Consider the following 24,132-nt stretch of genomic DNA (forward strand, 5'->3'; position numbering starts at 1 on the left):
TGGGTTTTGGGTGTGTGTGTGTATGTGTGAGTGTGTGTGTGTGTGTGTGTGTGTGTGTGTGTGTACAGCACATATGCGGAAGTCAAAGGACAACTTTCAGGTTCTCTCTCTCCACTGTATGTGTTCTGTGGATCAAACCCAGCTCATCAATTGTGTACTTGTATCTGTTGAATCATTTTCCCCGAATAGAGAGAGGCTGACTCACAGGTGCAAGTCACAGGCAAAGGGGAAAGAAGAATCCTTTTCATTTCCACCTCCTTGAGGGAATGAGGGGAACATAGTGTCCTCTTCATGCAGAAGACACCGAGGATCTGAGTCCTTTGTGAGCAGCCATGGAGTAAGAATGGCAGATAACTCAGACAAAACTAAGTGTGACTTATTTGCATTCAGACTGCACCTGCTGCTGCATTTCATGCTCCTTATGGAGAAGGTTTCATTGTTTATACCAAACTGAAGCCGGGTGCTGATTTCTGAACAAGGATCTAGGTCACGCGCTTTACGTGCTATGATGTCACAGGTTGTTGCTTTACATACTGTGATGTCACAGATCATTGCTTTACATACTATGATGTCACAGGTCGTTGCCGGATGCCTTCCTCAGTTACTCACCACCTCGTGCCTTTGAGACAGTATCTCTAACTAAACCTGGAGATGACAGATTGACTAGCTTGGCTGGCCAGCGCATGCAGCAATAGGATTATTGGCATTTGTGGTCATACCTGGGTTTGTGTATGGTGTTAGGGATCTGACTCACGCCTCCATACTTGCAGAACAAACACTTTACACACTGAGCCACTTACCTAAGCCCTGGAGACACGGAGCAGTTGGGAAGGCTTACGAAAGCCAAGCCAAACTTAGCCAAGTCATACTTGAAAAAATGAACAATAAAGCTAAAAAGAAACTCTATCTTTTGAGTAGATGTGAATAGCCTTGGTAGTATCCTGGCCTTGCTCATCCTCTTCACTTTTCAGAATGCACTCTCAGACTGCCAAAATGGGATATTTAGGGAGAAACTGGAAGATTTTTTTTTTTCAAACGCAGGCACAAGACTGCACTTCATATTTTAAACAGAAACTGATTGAAATTAATTGCTAAAATTTATAAGCAGCTAGAGTTGCATCCCTCGGTTAGAGTACTTGACTGATGGATGACATGCACTGCCAGGCCTCCACTAAGGTTTGACCCCCTAGTACCACAAACAAACAAAACAAAGTTTAGAAGTTTTCAGAATCATTTCTTTAACACATAAATCTGTTTATTAAACCAAACAAAACAGAGAAAAAATTATACCAGCCCTCAAATTTTTAGATTTTCCTTAAATAAGCAAACTCTAAATTCACACCTTTAAAAGATGTTTGTGCATCTATGTATTTCCAAAATACTCATATTTCAATAAGATTTTCACATTATAGTCACCAACAGTATCACAAAAATTTTTTTTTTGTTTTTGTTTTTGTTATTTTTCGTTTTTTGTTTACGTAACTGTAAGGAACAATAGTTCTAGAAACACTAGAAGAAAAAAGCATAGCAATGTCCACAGTTACAAGAAAAAGTGCACATTACCTGGTCACAATCACAGTTCAGTACTTGAAAAACTAGATGTAACAAGAAGGTAAGGAATACCACTAATGCCTTCAACTCATTGTCAAAACCCGAATGAGATAGATTTTACATAAAATAAGGCAAATTCAAGAATGCACAAAGAACTTGTAATTCAACCGAAGCTAAACAACAGAAAGGAAAATAGTACAAGCATGAACTAAGGTACTTCTCCTTAAATATTTTAAAAATAGGCTTGCTTCAGTGCACAGAAAATACCACTCAAGGTGTGTCTAACACTAGAAATAGAGAAAATGGCAGAGCCTGGGAGACAGGAGGGAGAGTTCTTCGTTGTTAAGATTCAGCTCTATCGGCTGAAAGCTCTCAATTTAAAACAAGAACAGAAGTTTAAATGATACAAATCATAGCAGGAGACATAACAGCCTGTCCTGGAAACTATTTCCAAAAGAAATGAGAAATACATACAAGAGTGCAAAGTTTAAGATTGTCACTTGCAACCTCAGTAACATTCAGTCATCTACACCCAGTCACTGCTCTGGAGGGTTGCTTGGTAGTGCAACCAGGGGCGAGCAGCTCTGAGGAAAGCAGGCGCGGAGGGGCTGGGTTGTGTTTTGTTTTCAACATGGTCTTTTTTATAACTTTTAGAAAATTCTGGGATGAAAACTTCTGTGGTAAGCTGCCGTGTGGCGTGGGTGTTTTGAGACTGGAAATGGAGGCATCTCTTGGAAGTAGTTCCTGATGGGTTGACTTACAGAAAGTAGGCAAAGGGTTTTCCAGCATTGAGTGTTGTTATTTTCATTTGTAGAAAGAATTTGGAAAGAGGAGAAGGCAAAAGGGATGCGGGAAGGGTACTTAACAATAGTTTCTCAAAAAACAGTTTTCTCTTAGGACCTATGAAAAAGTTACCAAAGTAAAAATGACCATTCTGAATGAAAAACAAGTTTTCTTTTTATAAAAATTACATTTTTCTTTTAAAATACAAGATCCTTTTCATTGTTGTCATATCCTGTAGCAACAAGAAATTTGGCTTTTTTTTTCCCCAGATATTTCATCTTTCAGTCCAACGAGTCAGTAGAAAATTCCACTAATATTTCAGTTGGATCTTGAGCTTTTTTCCTATATATACCACAAGCTTCTTCATTTTTATCCTTGAATTAAGAATATCCAGGCTTTTAAAACATTGCTTATGATATTTATGCTGACACACTAAAACATAAAGCAACAGGCTGGGCACATTTGAGCATCTCCAGTACTTCAAGGTCAGAGTTCCTTTGAAGTTCCTTAACACACCAGGGTATGGATCAAGGACAACCCAGCATGATGGAAATGCTTTTCTTAAAAGATTGTGCAGCAAGCCCAGGAGTATCTCTGCTGGAAAATCAAGTGTCATTAGTGGAAACTGCAAATTTAGAACCCAGTGAGTACAGACATCGTTTGCCTCAGTTCTGTTGTAAAATGAGATTTTCCAGTTCATCTGCAGAACGCAATAAAAATGCAGCCGATTCTCGATAACCGGCGACAAGCTGTCTCACGGCATTGATTTCTGTCGGACTGAGCTGAGGTCTGGAGGTTGAACTGCTGGAGGATCCCGAGCCAGTCGCCAGCTGCCTCTTCATGCTCAGATCTGTGGGTCCTAAACAAAAAGAATCGCAAAATAAGACAGGAATCATATTTGTTCTAAGGTCTCACATGTGAGTGCCCGTCAAATTAAGATTGCATTTATTCATGAATGCTTTCATGAGAAACTCGTGGCCTCTATAATTGAATGCATCTGCTCTCTGAAAGACTAACGAGTAGTGTGATATGACTTGATTTTTTTTTTTCAGGTATTTTGGACAGCCTCCAGCCATCCCTCCGTGTTATAGGGAAAACTCGAACCCTTTGAACACCATCTCTTAGCAGAGTTCAACTTTCAGTCTGTCTCCCTCATGATGCAGAAGCCTCAATGTGCCAGTATTAAGATGATGAATTGCAAATATTTCTATTTGTTGCATTCATTAACAATGTCTCCCTCCCAACTTTCTTTTCTTTTTTTTTTTTTTAAAGGCCCACTGATTGCGATTAGTGTTGCGGACATGGGCATGGGCATAAAGCCATTGACGGAAGCTTGGACCTAGGGAGATGCAGTGGTACCAGGAGTTTCTTAGCCATGGGTGGGGCTGGGTGAGCACTTCTCTCCATGTTGACATTTGACTGGCTTGCTGTTATGCAGGTCTTGTGTAGATACTTTGTCCACTTGGCACAATCAAGAGATATCTAGGAAGGGAGTCTCAATGAGGGACTGTCTAGAGCAGGCTGGCCCTTGTTGGGGTAAATATGTAGAGCTCTATCTTGATTGCTGGGGGAGGAGGACCACTTCATGGGCAGGGCTCTGGACTGTGCAAGAATGGAGACAGATGAGTGTAAGCATGCACACAGTGGTTCCTGCATCTCTGCTACTTGACTGAGGATCTGACTAAATGCTTCAAATCGTTCTGCCTTGAGCTGTCAATGAAGATGAACAGTAATTTGAAACTGTGAGTTCAAATAAACCCCTTCTCCTCCAAGAGACCCTGTCAGCATAATACTACAGCAAACACGTAAGGAAACCATGACAACCCCTTAAGAAATGTAGATGCTGTTAGCTGAGGGCCTTCTGTACAATGTTTAGAGTAAACAAAGTTCAAGGTATAACTTAAAGACTTGTGTTAAGCTTTACTCCCTGCTCCCTTTTGTTTGTTTTCTTTCTTTTGAGGAGTTGATTGAGACCTTTTAAAATCATCATATCAAGGTGGATTAGTTTTACAACAGGTTAGACTGAATTCTTCTTTGAGAGGAAGTGAAGAAGCCATTCTTGCACTAACCCTACAAAGAAACTCAATGTTGGCAGCCCTGCTTTATGTTACTGAGCTGCATCTGTATTTGCATAAAACTCAGTCAGATGTCTCTAGTATTTCCTTAGACATTTAAACCAAGTCTGGTGGTTCTCATTTTGCACAACATTCAGTCATTTATAATGAAACATTATAGGAAGCTGTTTAAAATCCGGAATTCAGACATTAGCACTGAGAAAATACTTCATATCAAGTTTCTATAGTTAAATGTTTGCTTTTATAATTCAGCAATAATTTATTAAAATTCACAAAATTTGGAGAGAATTCCTAAATTTAGAAGTAATTGTATACGGTATTGCTTAGCATATCACAACAAGAACCCTAACTGCAGTGATTCTGCAACATTAAAGCATTTTAACAGATCCTAAATATGGGTAAAAGTAGTCAGACAAGGACATTCCTTTTGTGAGCTAAACTAAAGGATGACAATTTCCTACTAGTTCTTCCCAGGGCATGAGGGGGACAGGTCGATACCCAACCACTCTGCCACCATCCCTGAAGGAGGCAGAGGTCTCCTGAGAGAGAAAGAGCCTCACTTGAAATTTAATTAGAGAAGACACAAGATCTGCACAAAGAACTCTGACATCTGAGAGCAACATACTTCTACTTCTGTCATGGCCTTTCCAAGCTTTGATTTTTTCAGGCAGGGTTTATCTTCCATTTGGTCTGCTATTTACAAACTCATATTATCGACATGACAAGCAGAGAGAGGCGTGGGTTGTCACATTTGCAGAAAGGAGTCACCGAATCTGAGCTCAAACAAACAAATAACAGTGTCTGCTCTGTCTGCAAAGTTCTGAGTGGATTTCTTCCTTTCATTGAAACAGATTTGTTTTTCATACAATCTACCTTGAATGTAGTTTCCCCTCCCTCTACTCCTCCCACCTCGGAGCCATCTCCTCTCTCACCCAAGTCAGCATAGTGGCATAACAAATGTTCCGGGCTGCAGGTGGACACTCTTCTGACCTGGTTTTACTTTACAGTCAAGAAGTTAAGTACTCATACCCCCCCAAAAAAAGTTTAAAGTAAAAAGGAAGTTGGAAGGATCCTCCTCTCAATGGTATAGAGATGTTTTAGTCTATGCCTGATTATACCAGTTTATTAGAAGTTAGAATGCTTTGGATGGTTTTGCCTAAAGCTTGATTGGTGTGAAGGAACCTCACATAAATGTTACAGTTTAACACTTACTCAGCCTGTACTTATTCTTTTTTTTTTTTTTAAGATAGTCTCACATAGCCCAGGGTAGCCTTGATCTTACTATATAGCAAAGGATGTTACTATATAGCAAAGGATGTTACTATATAGCAAAGGATGACTTTAAAGTTCTGATCCTCCTGCCTCTACCTCCCAAAGGCTGAGGATTACAAGCATAAACCACTAGGCCTCACCACTAGGTCTCAACATCATAACCTAGCAAAGACACAGTTTTGTTAAATATTTATTGGCATATGCAAATTCTGGATAACTATGTGACATCTTCACCTTCATTAGTCACCCCACCCTCCAACATAAGGTAGACCAAAAAGTGGATACTTCGTTCCTTCTTAGAATGGAACAAAATACCCATGGAAGGAATTACAGAGACAAAGTTCAGAGCTGAGATGGAAGAAAGGACCATCCAGGGACTGCCCCACCCGGGGATCCATCCTATATACAACCATGAAACCCAGACACGATTGCATATGCCAGCAAGATTTTACTGACAGGACCGTGATATAGCTATCTCTTGTGAGGCTATGCCAGTGCCCGGCAAATACAGAAGTAGATGCTCACAGTCATCTATTGGATAGAACACAGGGCCCCCAATAGAGAAGCGAGAGAAAGTACCCAAGGAGCTGAAGGGGTCTGCAACCCTATAGGAGGATCAACAATATGAACTAACTAGTATGTCACCCCCCCCCCCAGAACTGTGTCTCTAGTTGCATATGTAGCAGAGGATGATGGCCTAGTTGGCCATCAATGGCAGGAGAGGCCCTTGGTCTTGGGAAGATCATATGCCCCAATACAGGGGAATGTCAGGGTCAGGAAGCAGGAGTGGGTGGGTTGGGGAGCAGGGTGGGGGGAGGGNATAGGAGACTTTTGGGATAGCATTTGAAATGTAAATGAAGAAGATATCTAATAAAAAAATGAAAAAAAAACCTCAAAACAATGTAATGTCCAATGAAAAATTACTTCACTCCCCAAAAAAAAAAATTATTTGCTAAGTGCTTGCTACTAACATCTTTAATGTTACACAGGCGAGTGAGGAAAATATGTGTCATAGATAATTATTCAGTGAGCACTTACACAGCCCTCATCCAGTGAGCATTCACACGGCCCTCATCCAGTGAGCATTCACACGGCCCTCATCCAGTGAGCACTCATACAGCCCTCATCCAGTGAACATTCACACAGCCCTCGTCCAGTGAGCACTCACATGGCCCTTATCCAGTGAGCACTCACACAGCCCTCATCCAGTGAGCACTCACATAGCCCTCATCCAGTGAGCACTCACTCAGCCCTAATCCAGTGAGTACTCACATGGCCCTTGTCCAGCGTCACCACTTCTCCTTCATTTCTGCCTCAGTGATTCAATGCTATGTCTGACTGATTCAGCTCAACTCAGAAAACAACTATCATATAATTAGGATGCATTATAAAGTAAGATTTTAAAGTCGATGAAGATGTACAAATTAATGAAGTCTAGAAAATTACGTTTAAAGACAAACCCACTGGGATCATGGTTATAGATGAGTCAGGCCTGTGAGTCAGAAAGACCAAACGCATTGACCAAAAAGATGCTTAAAGAGAACATGGTTTCAGTTGACAAAGCTAAGGCAAACATAAACCTTCATGAGGTCACAGTCATTTAAGTGTCATTGTGTTGGACAAAGTGATATAGACTCATTCTTTTATGCTAATTCTTAAAAGATGAATCAAAACAAGGATATGTCATGTTAACCTATAATTTTTCTAGAAAGTTGAGTCTTATATAGCAATATTAGAGCCATGATTCATTTTTTAAGATATGATATATATTTGAGTTATAAATGTTCACTTATGACTTTTAGAATTTAAATGAAAGTACACATTGATAATTATTCATTTTAATTTCTAAAATTAATCAATCAGTTGACTGTTTGCTCCCAGTTTATGGTCCATTTTTGTTTCTTGTTTTAAACTGCTTAATCTTGTAGTAGCTTAATCTTGTAGTGTTAAATTCCCTCAGATGTTGCTGTACTAGGACACCATTTTTTAAAAATACTTTAACAGCAAGAACCATATTTTTGAAGACCATGTTAACTACTTTTAATTGTTAGAAATCATAGTGACATAGGTGAGCATTGTTAGAAATCACAGTGACATAGGTGAGCAGGTTGCTCTTACTGAGAACTTAGATTCAATTCCCAGCACCAACATAGTGGCTCACAACCATCTTAACTCGTTACAGGGGATTCCAATCTCTCCTGGTCTCTACAAGTATAAGGTCTACCTGTGGTGCATACACAGGCATGCAGATAAACCACCTGTGTGTGTGTGTGTGTGTGTGTGTGTGTGTGTGTGTGTGTGTGTGTGTAAAATGAAATAAAGAAAAATAAATATAGTGAGATTGCTGGGAGATGATTCTGTCAGTAACTGTCTACTACTTGAGCAACAGGACATGAGTTTCAAACCCTAACACATACCAAAGAATGCTGCATGAGAGTGGACAACAGAAATCCCAGTGTTGGGGAGGTGGAGGTAAATTTGTTGAGGTAAATCTCCTCTCAAATATGCTCAACAATGAAAACACAACATAGTTAATATGATTACATGCTGTACACCTAGATCTACTGGGCAGATATACTGCTATACTACCATCTTCCACATCTATGAGACCCCTTAGAACTTGTAGTTTCTCCAGGCCATGTGCTTCTGCTCTGTTTTTCTCCTTCTTCCTCCTCATCGGTGTCCCCTCCCTCTTCCATTTTCTCTTTCTCTCCTTCTCACCTTCTGCTCCACCTTCCCTTTTATCTGCCCAATCATCAGCTCTCCTTTATTCCTGGTAGGTCCCTGGGGATGGCTGGTCAGCCAGATTAGCCTATGTAGTGAGCTGCAGCACAGTGAGACACTGTCTCAAGGGAAAGGTAGACACAGTAGGTGACAACACCTGTAGTCTGGTTTTATGTCAACTTGGCACAAGCTAGTGTTATTAGAAAGGAAGGACCTAAATTGTAAAAAACATGTCTCCCTAAGATCCAGTTGTAAGGAGAGGACCCAGTCCATTGTGGGTGGTTCCATTCCTGGACTGGTGTTCCTGGGTTGTATAAGAAAGCAGAGTCATGAACATGGATCTGAGCAAGTCATAAAGACCAAGTTAGTAAGCAGCACACCTAATGGTCTCCACATTAGTTTTTGGCTCCAGATTCCTGCCCCTGGTTTGAGTTCCTGTCCTGCATTCCTTTGATGATATGGAAGCATGAGCTTCTCATTCCTTCTCAAGTTGCTTTGGTTAGGGTGGTTAGGGTATTTCATCAATAGCAACAGCAACAGCAACAGCAACAGCAACAGCAACAGCAACAGCAACAGCAACAGCAACAGCAACAGCAGCAGCAGCAGCAGCAGCAGCAGCAGCAGCAGCAGAAACAGCAACAGCAACAGCAACAGCAATTACTAAGGTTGTCTTCTGGAATCCACACCCACACACTCCAACTTTACACCTCCATACAATCATAAGCCCAGCCCCATTACACAGATTCTATTTCTGATGTAATTTTAAAGAATAAAGCTGCTTTAATTGGTGAGAAACAATTAAAGAACCAGTGTACTGGGCCCTCTCACATCAATGACTAATTTTGAATAAAGAGAGAGAGAGAGAGAGAGAGAGAGAGAGAGAGAGAGCCCTACAGGTTTATATGCAGACTGATCTTATAGAAACACTTTCTCAATTAAGGCTCCTGTCTAATGACTCTAGCTTGTGTTGAGTTGACTTAAAACTGGCTAGCACAACCTACCCCTTATAAACTTGACACACACAAATGTGTCACTGTTAAGCTACAACTTTTCTGTTCTTGTTAATCCCCATGAACATAAATTACTATTGATGTTACAATGTAAAACAGTGTGTAAAGATGCTTGCTTCAAAACATCCTGAGTTTGTGCTCTTTGTTCTTTCACCTACCTACAAGGTGAAAGAAATGAATGAGCACCAACAAGCTGTCCGCAAACTTACATATCTATGTAGTATTATGCACATATGCATGAGACTACACACACAATGTAATAAACTTAAGAAAACAAAAACAACTCTGAAATATTGAGTCTATTAACTTTTCATTGTTTACAGGTAAGCATTAAAATACTAGCCTAGTTCCATTGCACAAATTTATTATCCACTAATTATCAAGGGATAATTGATAACTTCTTAATCCAATGCAAACAGCATGGGAAAGATTCCTTGGTGGTTGTCATTTATTTAGGTGGCCAATATTTGAATGAATATAAATTATTAGAAAGCTGGAGGTATGTTTTCTCATATAATTGTTAAATTTTAATTTATTTCCAACATGTTTTTCTTTTCTATTTCTTGTTCTATGATTCCCCCCACCCCTTTGACTATGATCATGGTTGTCATTTCCCCTTTGTGATTTTACTAAGTTTTCATTTATTAATTTATAGGGGTAATGCTGGGGTACATGGAATCAGATAATTATTACTTTCTGATTAACCACTTCCCTTCATTATTCCAGACAAAATCATTAATGCCCCAAACTTTTGTTTAAATTCAGATTACTGTTTATTTTCAGTATATACTACAAATACAGCTTTTCTTTCAATTATTTGTATGACTGTGGTTTTTAAAATATCTTATGCATATATACATCTGTCTTATATGCATTTATGTACAGAATCATGGGAGGCCAGAGGATGTTGGATACCTTGGAACTATAACTGCAGGTGGTTATGAGGTATTTGATATGAGTGTTGCAAACAAAACCTAGGTCTGTGGCCACAATGGTGAGTACTCTCCACCCCTGAGACACCACTCCAGCACCACAACTCTGATTTCTATAGTTTCCTGTAAGACTTGGTGTCATTCCATATTCAATGCACTTGACTTGATTAGGAAATTTTCAGAGAGTACACTATAGTAGGACTTGTACCTCTTCTGCCATCTCAATCTAAAAGAAGTCTTTGTCAATCCAATTACTTAAGTATAACCAAAGCTGCTTCTGATTGAGCTTCCATTACTTTAATCTTCCTTACATTATTAAATTTTCTATTCTCTACTTAATAAATATGGAGTAATCAACACCAGGTTACAAAAGAATAGGGCTTTTACACTGTGAAGTGTGAAACATATTTAAGATTGGATACTCTAGAAGACATAGTAGTCAAGATACACATAACAGTCATAAGATGTGTAATATATTATTGAAAAAGGAAGATGAAGTATAGACATGTCATTTCTCTCCAACAAATTCCTTTCCTACAAAGCATGAAAATCAGATTCAGACAGTATTTACTGATTGGTTCTGGTGCCCCATATAGCACGATCTTAGATCTTTTCTACAAAAGAGGAAAATTTGAATGCTTTAATAATGAATTTCAGTGGAAATTATAAGTACCAAACTATCCCGGATTAGCCTTTATAAAAATTCTATGCTTTTGAATTAAACATGGTGGCAAATATCTGTAATCTGGGGGATCTGAGAATGGTTTCAACATTTAAGGCCAAATTGGGCTACATGGTGAGGCCTTGCTACTATGTGCTCATATGATATGCCATATATAAAATTATATGTTTAAATATGCTGATTTTAAGAATGAATGGGAATGAAACCCAGATCCTCTGCAAGAGTTTAAGCACTCTTCGCTGACGTTTCAACCCTTCCCCCATTGTCTTGATCTATGTGGACTTTAGTTCACTTTTGAATCTAAACTCACCTTTTTAAGGTAATAACCTATAAGTAGGACCCCAACTGATACATGGACAACACAACCTAACGTTCAGAGACCGTTGTGAAAAAGAGGCCAAAACTTAAGTATCAGGATGCTATTTGCTAGATTGTGTCTCTAGATAGGACGGGGGAAGTTGCACCCACAAAATCTCCATAATCAAGTAATGTCAACACCAGCTGGTGTGCTAGTATAGATAGGGACAATTATACAAGGTTCCATCCCTAAGTTAGAAAAAAGAAATTATAAGTGACCAGTGGTGGTGGAGAGAGGTAGAATTGGTATTCCTCATTGAAAAGACTCCTGGATAAATCTATCCTGTCTTAGAGGGTCAGGCCTAATAGTATGCATATAAGCAATATAAGCAATGTTAAATGAACTTAACAGGTTGTATATATGTGTGTGTTTGTGTATGTCAGAACATAGTAGTAATAATTAAAGGAGGGGTCATGCCTATGAGAGCTGGTGGGTAGGGACACAAGAGTTAAAAAGCAGAGAGAAAGAGGTGGGAACAATCTAAACATAATACTCATATTTGACATTTTAAATTTCTTTAACTTAAAATTTTCAAACTTAAGTAAAAATTCAATTTAAAAATATGAATCAGGCTCCTCATGCATGAATATATTGGCAGAAAAAACTGGACAAGGTGTGATTTTACTTCTTAGGAAAAAAAAAAAAAGAACAAGAAGATAGCAGGGTTGAAGAGGTAGGGGTAGATCTTGGAGAAGTTAGTGGGGACATGGGGGCCAATATTACCAAAACACATTTCATGAAATGATCAATAAATACTAAATTAAAAATGTAGATAAAATGGCAGTTCTACCTATGTTACAGCACTGACAACTTCAGTAGCAAAATCCAGCTGGTGAATTTGAATCTAGTATGGAATTCACCTCAAAAATTCACGCTGAAATTGCATTTAATGCACATACAAAGATAAGCAGACAGCACTAAAGTCAGGAAATGAATACATGGGTTTCTGTTCTCTTACATAAACTTCCCTACTATGTTAGGTTGACCAAATTATTCATACTTTCTGAGCTTCACCAGTAAACCATTAACAAATATTGCTTCCTTTGTTTGTTATACTGATCAAGCAGGAAAAATAGAATTAAATTATTTGTATTAAGTAGTCTAAGAACTGAGGTTTTGTGTGTGTGCGTGCATTATGTGTGTGTACGTATACACTATGTGCATCTCTGTGTGTGCATGTGTGCATGCTTACATAATAAAGCAAGGATTGTTACATGCAATGTAGAGGCTAGGAAATCTCAAGACCTGCAGTCAGCAGTCTTGATCCTCAGCAAAGCCAGAGGCGAAGCGGTGGCCTGAGTGACAGAGATGATGATGTACCATTTAGCTGCAGACATGCAGGCTCAGGCCCTGTGAGAGTCTTGAGTTCTGAGGACAGAAAGCTCCTGCACTGTAGGTCAGTGGTTGAGGTTTTGTCTTTTACTGAATATTTATTGTAAAGCTAAGTGAGGGCCCCCAAGACGTGGAGTTTGCAAGTAGACTCTGTGACCCTTGTCCACAAGATAATTTTGATTGGTAAATAAAGATCAACAGCCAATAACTGAGCAGAAGAGTCGTAGATGAGGTTTAGGTTGTATGGGCTTGGGGGTCAGAGGAGGACCCTGAGGGGAAGAAGAAGGTGTAGGAGAGGAGGAAGGAGAAGCTGCCATGGGTTAAGGGTCAAGAGAGCTTGGCTCCGAGGGCAGCCCAATTGGAGTTAACAACAGCCCAGATGAAACAGAGTAAATAGTACATAATAACTCAGGGTTAACCCATAGGAAAGTAGATTCTAACAGCATGGAGGGAAAGCAGCTACCCACCTCCTGTGCTGCTTAAGGCTTACTGTAAATATAAAGGCTGAGTGTATTTTTATCCAGGAAATCAATGAACAAGGTAGAATAGAAGCCCCAGGCTTGAATTTAAATATTTCTACAACATCAGTCAGTCTCAGTCAAGATAAGTTTTTTCCTTGCAACTGTTTGGCTCTGTTTGAGTGAGGTCTTTAACTTGTTGGGTGGTTCCCACACCATAAGTAGGTAGTGAAATGCCTGGACAAATCAAATGATAAAAACATACTAGCAGTTACATTTAAAAGTTTATTAAATAGTTCACCTCTAAAGGGCTGGTTGTCCTAGTCACTTTTAAAAAGTTGAGATCATTATCTAATTTATTATAAACATAAAATATGGAAAGAATTGTATTCCTTCTATATCTTTAATGGTAATATGAATAATTTTAAATTTCCGTATATCAGTGGATAGCTTATTCAATACCCTACCTATCAGATATTTACATTATTATTCATAATAGCAGCAAAATTACAGGTCTGAAGTAGCAATGAAATAATTTTATGTTTGGGGGATCACTGCAACCCGAGGAACTGTATTAAAGGGCTGGAGAATTAGGAACGATGAGAACCACTGCTATATTGTCACTATCCCATAGTGATTAGAGTTGATAGCTCTACAGTGATTGGAAAACTTAGACAAACTATAACCAACATAGATACACTGAGAAAGAACGAGGTAAGATACATGTTACTTATTGAGGCTATAATCCTGTAGAATTGAAATTATTAGTAATTGGCAGTCATATCAGTAATTAATAACTATATTATAATTGTACAGTAATATTTAAAGTATTGCTGTATTGGAAAGTATTTTAGTTAAAATTTCAAGGAATGGTAGTATTATGTATTAGAATTACTGCCTGATTTTGTTTAATTTTGTGTCTATGCGTGTGTTTCTGTATGAGCATGTACACGTGAGTCTAAGCACTTCTGGGGGCTGATCGAGGGCGTGATCCCTGACACTGGAGTTACAGTAACTGTGAGACACCTCATGTGGTTTCTAAGAGCCAGCTCTCAGTCCTCTCTCAAGCAGTATGAACTCTTAAGGACTCAAACATCCGCAGCCCTCAATGGCTGTTTTAAAATTGCGATTGTTTTTCTTTTACCATTTTACCAATATTCACATCACCATCAATAACGTGTGTGGGAAACCTCTGCTAACTAAAGTTGAAGTCCACCATGACCAGGTAGATTCAGGGCTAAGAGCAACATGGTAGACTCCTTTCCTTAGTGGTTACATAGGATACATCATTTTTATTCAAGTGGTTTCAATCATCGTTGAAATGCACTAGAAGGAGGTAACAGTCATGTATGTCATTTTATTTATTGTATCATATTCTTAGGATCCTCTGAGTTTTCATGTTATATATGTATAGGATAAAGGAACATGAAATTGTTAGTGTGACCCATTCATTTTTAAAACCTTCAGAAATAATTTTATATTTTACTTTTTTGCCAAGGGAGACTTGGAAAGTGTTCATAAATCAAAGTTTAAGGTAATACTAAAATGATGCATAAGACATACCTCGGTCACAGTAACTCTGGTTGCCTTGGAAGTAGTAAAGCAGGCAGCTACTTCTGGACCATTTTTGTTGTTGCTGTTATTTTCAAATTCAAATGATTTAGGTTTAAAAGGGAAAGTAGGACATTAACTTTGTGAAAGGAGAGAGCAGGAGAGTCTAGTACAGAGAATATCCTTAAGTTAATCATCAAACCGAAATGAAGGTCAGTGAGTTTGGCTTTCCTGTACACTCAAAAAGAAGATTCCTTTTCTATCTGCAATGACCAAAAACTATGATGAAAGAAACAGGGATCATGTAGAGTAGGGCACTTATGCTGAATAAGCTTCTCATTTTGTGTGTTTGTGGTGGAAGCTTGTGTGGAGGTCTGAGGACCTTGCCTTCTGTCTTGCGTGAGACAGGGTGTCTTGTGGATGCTGTGCATGTGAGGCTAACTGTCCCATAAACTTTCTGGGATTTTCCTCTCTCTATTTTGTTGTAGGAATGCTGGCATTTCACACGCACTTGACGCTTAGCCATCTTCCCAGCCCTGAGCAGCCCCCTTTACCCAATTTGTCAATATGGCTCAAGAGTAAACTGTAAAAATTGATGACACATAAAATTTTAAGGAGAGGTTTTTGGAACTGGAATGTGTATGCTTGCCTTCTCTCCCTGATTGCTTTATCAAATATTCACATTCCTTCATCAAACATCAAGAGACTTGAAAGTGAAACAGAATTGTTTTTACAGACCTATACAAAGTACTTCCCAGCATATGACTGAAGACAGAGTGAATTGATCTCCATTAAGGTTAATGCCCGTTCCCCAGTTTTTCACCTTTGTTATTAAATGGCTTAGAAAGCCAATTAATATTTTATAAGAAATGGAAAAATCATGGGAGTAAGTCCTGGTGGATCATGGTATTGGAGAGAAGGAGACTATTACAAAGGAATATTATGACTGCTTTGAACACAAACATAGGATGTATTGCCACACCCTTTGGACAATCTTTATTCATGAGCATGATTTTTAGAACAATGTTTTTATAATATATAACCATCCTTGTAATCATTTTCTATAGTATAACATAGGCACAGGATTCCATAAGCTTTATATTCATCTTATATATGTATGGAACAAATAAAGGACAATAAAGAGCACTGTACTGCTAGACATTTGTTTTACTTTATGCCTATGAATATTTTGCCTACATATGCATGTACATGCCTGGTGACCATGGAGTTCAGAAGGCAGCATTGAATCAGCTGGAACTAAGATTACAAACGGTTGTGAGCCATCACGTGGGTACTAGTGATGGAGCCTGGGTCCTCTGCAAAAGCAACAAGTGTTCTTTGCCACTGGTGCATCTCTCCAGCTTATCACACACTTAATTTTTTGATCAGTTCTGAGTTTGTGTGAGTGGCCCCATGCACGTAGGAGAGCAAACTTTATGGAGGAGGAACATTCTGAGTACAGGTCCGTGTTTCTACCAGTTCTGGTCACTGCGCCCAGACGGGTAGAGGGCTTTCAGGATAGCCTTCTATGCATCTGTCAAGAGTCAATTTAAAATTACCACGTGGCTTGAATGAAATAAGAAAAAAAGAACATCTGCATGGAAAAATTTTAACATGAGAGAAAAGTAAGGCACTAGTGTTCAGTCATCTTGGGGTGATTCAAGGCAAAGGTCCCTAGTGAGAGGATGTTAGTGGCCTCTGGCCTGCACTGGGATGTCTACCGGTATCCAAGCTAGGAGTGGAGGATGTGAAAGATCAAGCATCCTACAGAGTACTGACTTTCTAGAGTACTAGGGCATGCTGAACTCCCCGCTCTGTTCCCCCCCCCCCCGAGCCTCTCCTGAAGTGCCAGTGGTGAAATTAAACTGGTTTGTACAAATAAGTCCCAAGAAGATGTGTCAACAGTCAAAGGGCATTGTGCAAGGAAAACAGCCCACACCAAGCTTAATGATCTCATGTCACCCAAAAAAAAGCCCTCCTATAATTCATCATCAGGCTCAAGGAAGCAGCTCCAGTGTGCTGGGGGATAGGGGGAGTCTTCTTTCATCCCTCTCTTACAGGGCATGGCACAGATTTCTCAAGGGAACATTAAGAGCAAATAAAACATAGTTTATTGTACAGTAGTAAATATCAGTCTCTGAGGGAAGAGCCTGCTCAGCTTTGAACAATAAACCCAATTATACAAGCCGGATAGCTGGGAAAAGCCCAGGTCCCTCACCTCCCCTGTCAAAATCTGTCCCAAGATCTCCGACCTAGGAATTTAGTAAAAGCTGTGAAAGCTCATTGCTAATTGGAAAGACGCTTCTTGGATTCTACAGATAAATCACATAATTTCTTTGATTTTTTTTCTAGCAAATTACTAGCATCATGTTCAGTCATTAAAATTTTTAGATAAGCAACATGTCTCCAAATACCTAGCTGTCTCAACACAGCAGTGTCTAAATAATTCACTGACTCAACTAAATTCCGAGTGCTTATGTTGCTCCACAAGGGAAAGCTGGAAAGGGAATGGACTGAAGTGTCACGAATGTGGTTAGGGGGCTGGAGAGATAGCTCAGTGGTGAAGAGCACTGGCTGTTCTTCCAGAGGTTCTGAGTTCAAGTCCCAGCAACCACATGGTGGCTCACAACCATCTGTAATGGGATCCGATGCCCTCTTCTGTGAGTCTGAAGACACTGACAGTGCACTCACATATATAAAATAAATGAATCTTAAAAACAAAAAAGGAAGAAGAAGCCTGGTTAAGTCTCAAATACTGAGTCAGACATCCTTCAGATAAACAGTAAATCAAATTCGGTCACAGCTGAATTTTCCCGATGTCTCTTGTATTTAGCTTTCGAGTTTTGAAGTAACTCCAGATTACAAAAAAAGGTTTTTAAACACCTCTGTTAGATGGCCTAATCAGCCATCACTGGGAAGAGAGGCCCCTTGGTCTTGCAAACTTTATATGACCCAGCACAAGGGAAGGCCTGGGCCAAGTAGTGGGAGNGGGTGGGTAGGGGAGCAGGGGNGGGGGGGGGGGGGTTATAGGGAACTTTCGGGATAGCATTTGAAATGTAAATAAAGAAAATAATAATAATAAAAAAATTAAAAAACAAAACAAAACAAAAACCCACCTCTGTTACATAAGGAATTAGCTCCACTTGGGAGTTAGGAAGAGAAATTAACTTAAAAGTCAAGTAACTTGAGCTCGAATGACAGATTTCTTTCTTTATTTCATCTGTGTGCATGGTGTTGTATGCGTTTGTTAGGACAGGTCCATGTATGCTGGTTCATATGTACATGTTTCTGCAGACTTGTGTATGTAAGGTTGACTTCTGGTGTTTTCCACTGAACTGCTCTCCGTAGTTTTTGAAACAAGGTCTTTAACTTAACAAGATGTTCATAGAATGACAAGAATGCTTGACCAATGAGTGTCAGGGATCTATACTCTCCCACCAGAACTGGGGTTCCAGACATACACCATGGAGTTTTGGGGATCTGAACTCACATACTTGCACCAGCAGGCATCTTACCCATTGAGTCATCTTCCCAGTCTCCAAAATGGAGTTTTTATGGTGTCTTGTAGACCAAACTAACTTAATTCATTAAGAAAAGAATGCTACACAAACCATCAAAGGCAGAATGTCAGCTGTTATCAATGCAGGAAAATGATTTCCACAACAATAAAACCACTCAGTGTCAATCTAATTCTGGTGTTTGCTAGGAACCCTATGACAGCTACACTGTCCTCTGTGGTACACATACGCTACACTGGCTTCATAGCAGGTTTTAGCTACTGGACAGTTGAAATAGCTTCTGTTATGGTGGATCTAAAATTTAAAATGTATTTTAATTAGTGCATATCAATTTAATAGCCACCAATAGTAAGTGCCTGTCACATTGGATTCCATAGATCTAGATAAAACTTTATTTGAAAGAAAGAAAATCTAACAACCTGAGTAGGTTAGAGCAGAAAAATGCAATGCTTTAAATAACCAAAAGAACATATTAGAGAAATGAGCTTACTAAATGTAGCCAGTTGAATGGGGGGTTATGGACACGACTGTGTGCTAGCTTTTGGGCAGTACAGACAGAAAGACCAGGGCTGCCACTCTCCCAGGAGAGTATACAGAGGTAGGAGGGTGCCTGAAACTCATTGGTCAACCATTCTTGCCAAATCTGTGATCTTCTTGTTTCATGAAAGACCTTGCCTTAAAAAAAATATGGAGATCAGTTGAAGGAAAAGCACCGGAAGCCAACCTTACATACATAAGTGCCTGCAGGGTCCTCTATGTCACTAAAGATTGTCTTGAAGAAACAAAATAAATAAAACAACAAGTTAGCAATATAAAAATAGGAGGCTAGAGTGATGCCTCATTAGTTAAGAACACTTTCCCAGAAGACCAGGGTGTAACTGTCAGTCCCCACATGGTGGCTCACCACCACTGTGCCTCCAGTTTCAAATGACCTACTTCTGGTCTCCATGGACGCCAGATATACTTTTAGTATACAGACATACATGCAGAGCAAATAACCATAAACACGATAAATAAATAAAATTGATATATGTGTGTAAGTGTGTAAATAACTGATGCCACAAGTTGAATCTTTGTCATTTTGGTCTATGTTTTTGAGGTGTGGTTTCTCAGTGAACCTGCAGTTCCCCGTTCCTGATTGAGCAGCCCAGCTGTTAGTTCCAGGGATCCCCCGATCTCTGCTTTCCGAGTGCTGGGGCTACAGGCACGCTGGTGTTTGATATGAGTGCTGCGTCTTCAAACTCAGATCTTCACGTTTGCCCAGCAGACTTTTACACACTGAACTACCTCCCCTGCTTTAAAAAGTCCACTACGCTTTGACGACTCCACCGGAAGTTCTCTGAGTTATAATAACCACAGAGTCCCAATTACACGGACTACCAATTTGATCAGGTAAGTCACCCTTTTCATAGAACATGTTATCATGAATATCTTCCCATTATGTAAAAGGCCTACTAAGTCACTGTGGGGGATCATGTAGCTTTTGTGAATCACTTTCAGACACCACTCTATAAAATCATTATCTACAGAGCTTTTTTCGAGAGATTTCACACAGTTCTCACACAGCAGGAACATTCAGCTGGTGTGGAGGAAGAGGTGAAGGCCCTTCCCCGTCCATTGACATTACTTTTTACATGTGACTGCCAAGCTATAATGATTTATTCAAAGTATAAGGTAAAGCCAAGTGAGCAGCTCCTAGGTTCCTGAATGGTTACAATAGTCAGTTTCCCCCCTGAATCACGGGCTTAAAAGTCAATGATATTTTAAAGTAGAACTCAGACATTTCAAAATATTTCTGTCCAATATTTGAAGTGGTATGTTTCTTCAATATTATAATCTTCAGGGTATTAGAAAAAAGGGCTCAGGAATTAATAAGGTATTGTCAGAGTAGAGCACATGGCTCAGTTAGTAAAATGCTTGCCTTACAGCATGAGATCCCCAGAACATACATAAAAATTTCCAGATGTGGTAGACTATGAGTATAGTCGAATCCCTGGGGCCTGATAGTCACCAAACCCAGCCTACTTTCTACTTGTTGAGTTGCAGGCCAATGTGAGAATTATGATTATAAAAAAAAACAAAAAGGTGAATAGAACCTGTGGTTGTTTGAATGAAATGCCCCCACATCCTTTGGCATTTGAATACTTGGTCCACAGATGGTGGCAAGATTGTGTGGGTTTAGCATGTATTGTCTTGCTGGAGGTGGTATGTTACTGTGGTCAATTTGAGGTTTCAAAAGCTGTGCACCATTCCTAGTTCATTCCTCCTCCTTGCAGTTTTAAGGTATGTTTATCCGCTTTGTTCTCCAGCCACCATGCCTGCCTGCCGCCATGCTTTTCTATCTCAATAGTGATGGACTCCTATCCCCTTGGAACTGTAAGCCCAAATAAAACATCCTTCTGTCATGGTGTTTTGTCACAGCTGCAGAAAAGTCACTAATTCCAAATCTAGAGAATGACACCCTAACTTGTCCTCTGTCCTCCATGTTCAAATGTTCACCGACACCTAACAAACACCAACACATATACAACTCACACATACACATACAAAAAGAGAAGAACAAGGAAAAAAAGTTGTCCCAAGAGGCACAACGTTTCATGGGGAAATTCTTTTTACATATGTATTCATGATGTGTATATCCATTTAATATCCACGGAGTCCAAACAGGAACCATCTTATTTACTGACCCTAGCCATATGGGAGCCAGGGACAAGACATCTTGTGCATCTTTAAGCTATGCTTATTCTCCATAAAAAATGTGCATAGCAAGTGGGTGGAGATGCAATAAATCTTTATGGGAACATAAAGGAAGAAAACTGAGCTGGAAAGTGATTGGGGAAGTAGCATAGGTGTTTCAAGGAATCTAACAGGGCCAACATTAGTTAGGTACAGGGGAAGCTATTTGTATCCCAAACAGATAGGCATATTTTATAGAACATATGGGGAGGAAGAAGTCATGTTTGAATGATTAATTTAAGATTTCTTGGGATGTCTAGATCATATCATCTGGTCAAAAATTAGGTATAAAATCAGAGGCTCATGGGCAAAGATTATAATACAGACATTGCAGAAGAAATAGTAACAGTTAATGAACATGTAAAACAAGATACTTAAGGGATGAAGGGAAGAAGAGGGAAGGGAGATTAAATTGCAGTATGGAAAAAAATAGGTGGAAAATTTAAAAGTAAACCCTAAAAAGGCAGGAGGCAAAGAATGCTATAAGGACCCAAGGTGATGTGAACATCTGTCCTGGGTATCAAGGCCATGGACAACTCAAAGCTTTAATCATTGGGTGAGGGGTTTTCAAATATGCTCATAAAATCCTGGAAAATAAATGCTAAAAACCATCTTAGCTTTGCTAATTGGTGAAATTAGGGGCAAACTAATCTAGCAATTACGGTAAGTGAGAGCTTGCTTTAGTGAACTGAGGAAAAACTGTTGGTGAGGTGTTTAGTGGGTGGGTGAATGGAAAGAGTCCTTTGAATATTTTCCATAAAAACTGTAATAGCTATAATAGCTGAGGGGGTTAAGGTTCTAGATTCAAAAGGTGCACATAAGAAATAAGACTTCAGTCTTATATTACTACACTGACTAGCTCCAGTTAGGCCTATGGTCAATGGTATCTGTTGTAGATGCAGTGACAGATTTTAGCCAAGAGAATATATAAAATGGAAATCCCATAAATTCATGTCACGACAAAAGAAGGAAGATACCAAATCCAGAAATTCAGGCAGACTAGAAATCACCATACAAATGTTAGTTATTAAGGCTCATTATTACCACAATTTGATTCTGTTAGATTTTGGTCTGTATATCAGCCTACTTTATATCAGAGTTGAAAAAAAGAATGAAAAGTCTGCACCCCATGGAGTGTGTAGAGAGGAAACAGCCAAAAACAAATGATGCCTTTTGCACATAATTTCAGCTTCGGGGTCCAATGGGGAACTGCAGAGAACCACAATAGCCTTCTGTAGATGATGCGCTGTGAGCTTCCTGACACAATGTCCCATGTCAACGGAAGGGATAATGACAGGAGACAGGCTACTTCTTGCTTCTTTCATTTGCTTAATTTGAATACATTCTTTATACAAATTGTAACTGCTGTCATTTTGATAATACTCCAATTTGAAAATCTGGATTGCTGGGTGCAGGCCGTTGCCAGCTCAAAACAAATGGTGGGTTGGCTACTGAAAGCTTTGAAGGGCACTCTGGCACTGGGCACAGACAGGCTCTCTCCCTGCTATGAAGTCTCCCATGTAGGACAGATTTCCCAGTTGCCATTATAGTCAAAATGAAACAGAAGTTTATAAAACTACAACAACCAGCTAGACCTACTCGTCGATGAACCCACTGCGCTCTTCCTCCTTCCATGGTGTTTTCTTTTGACTCATTCTTTTGCCTTTTGTTGTTTGTTGGGCTGGATCAAACCCAGGGAATTGTGTATGCTAAGCACATGGTCTACCACAGACTTGCATCTCCAACCTTGTTTGCTTTCATGTCAGATGACCTACTCACACCTGGCATCCAAAATATACAAATGACTGACTCTGTACCTCTTTAATGTTGACATCAGAAATTCTATTTGATAATAATGGTTCCAACTAAGCCAGTGCTTAGCTACTTGACACGTAAGTGACATTACTTGGAGGAGTGGACTCCTGGCTAGAAAGAGTCTGTGCTTTCTCAGATAGCACAGGTATTTAGGGGAAGATAGTGTTCAGTGAGCTAATGAAGAAATAAAGAAGGTAGGATTGAAAGTGCTTTGACATTTAAATAAAAGCAAAGGCTGTCTTAAAAACATTGATTTTGTTATTTCGGGTGAGGGCACAGTGTTTCCACAGAGTCCAGAGGGGAGCATTGGGTGCTCTGGAACAGAAATGACAAGAGGTTGTGAGCTGCCTGATGAGGGTGACTGGGAGCTGAAACCCGGTCTCATCTCCCCAAACCACAAGAGACAGTTCTTATTTATGTGTTTTGAGCTACACATTTCTTTTTTTAATAAGCAATGAAGATATTTTATTAAATATTAATATAGTTTAAAACATAAAAACATTAATTAAATCAAATAGGCAACAAAATATATACACCTATTGTCATTTACAAGTATTGATTGGAAAAATATCATCTCAGATATTTTTATTCATTGTTAATTGGACTTGTTCCATAAATTTTGTTGTTGAGCTATAAAAAGTATAGATGATAATCTCTTATTGAACAGCAAATGTACAGCTTACAAATATTTTCTATCATTCTACTCACTGTGTTTCTATTTTATTGATTATTTTCATAGTGATGCAGAGTTTAACTTAGAACTTTTTCACCTCCCCTCTCACTAAAGTTGATTTTATGGAGCATTCTTAATTATTTTATTATTTTAGGATTTGGGTTATAATCCTTACTCCATATTCATGTAACTTTGTGCCTAGTGTTCTTTACAAATAATTCTCATTTTATTATTATTATTTTTTATTTGATATTTTCTTTATTTACATTTCAAATGCTATCCCCAATGGAGGAGCTAGAGAAAGCACCCAAGGAGCTGAAGGGGGCTGCAACCCTGTAGGTGCAACAACAATATGAACTAACCAGTACCCCCTGAGCTCGTGTCTCTAGCTGCATATGTAGCAGAAGATGACCTAATCGGCCATCATTGGGAAGAGAGGCCCCTTGGTCTTGCAAACTTTATATGACCCAGCACAAGGGAAGGCCAAGGCCAAGAAGTGGGAGTGGGTGGGTAGGGGAGCACGGGCGGGGGGGGGGGTATAGGGAACTTTTGGGAGAGCTACACATTTCTTAAGGTAAGCAAGCTGTGTCTTATTGAATCTGCTTTTGTTAAACTTACATTTATTGGAACAGAGAAAACCCAAAATATGTTACACTAAATAT

General features: G+C 39.3%; 1 protein-coding gene across 5 annotated transcripts in view; it reads right to left on the bottom strand.

Moving 5' to 3' along the window:
- Positions 1-1,237: 1,237 nt before the first annotated feature.
- Nol4 (nucleolar protein 4) overlaps positions 1,238-24,132 on the bottom strand; it is a 334,364-nt gene continuing 311,469 nt past the window's right edge. For 4 of the 5 annotated variants that reach the window (XM_021214471.1, XM_021214469.2, XM_029546961.1 and 1 more), the window contains one exon: positions 1,474-3,193. In XM_021214471.1, the coding sequence (XP_021070130.1) occupies positions 3,000-3,193 (194 nt within the window). In that variant the 3' untranslated portion in view covers positions 1,474-2,999. Of the gene's footprint in view, positions 3,194-24,132 lie in introns of all 5 variants that reach the window. The other variant, XM_029546960.1, reaches the window with a different exon arrangement.

This window comes from Mus pahari, chromosome 15, assembly GCF_900095145.1.
Source record: "Mus pahari chromosome 15, PAHARI_EIJ_v1.1, whole genome shotgun sequence".
NCBI classification, from domain to species: domain Eukaryota; kingdom Metazoa; phylum Chordata; class Mammalia; order Rodentia; family Muridae; genus Mus; species Mus pahari.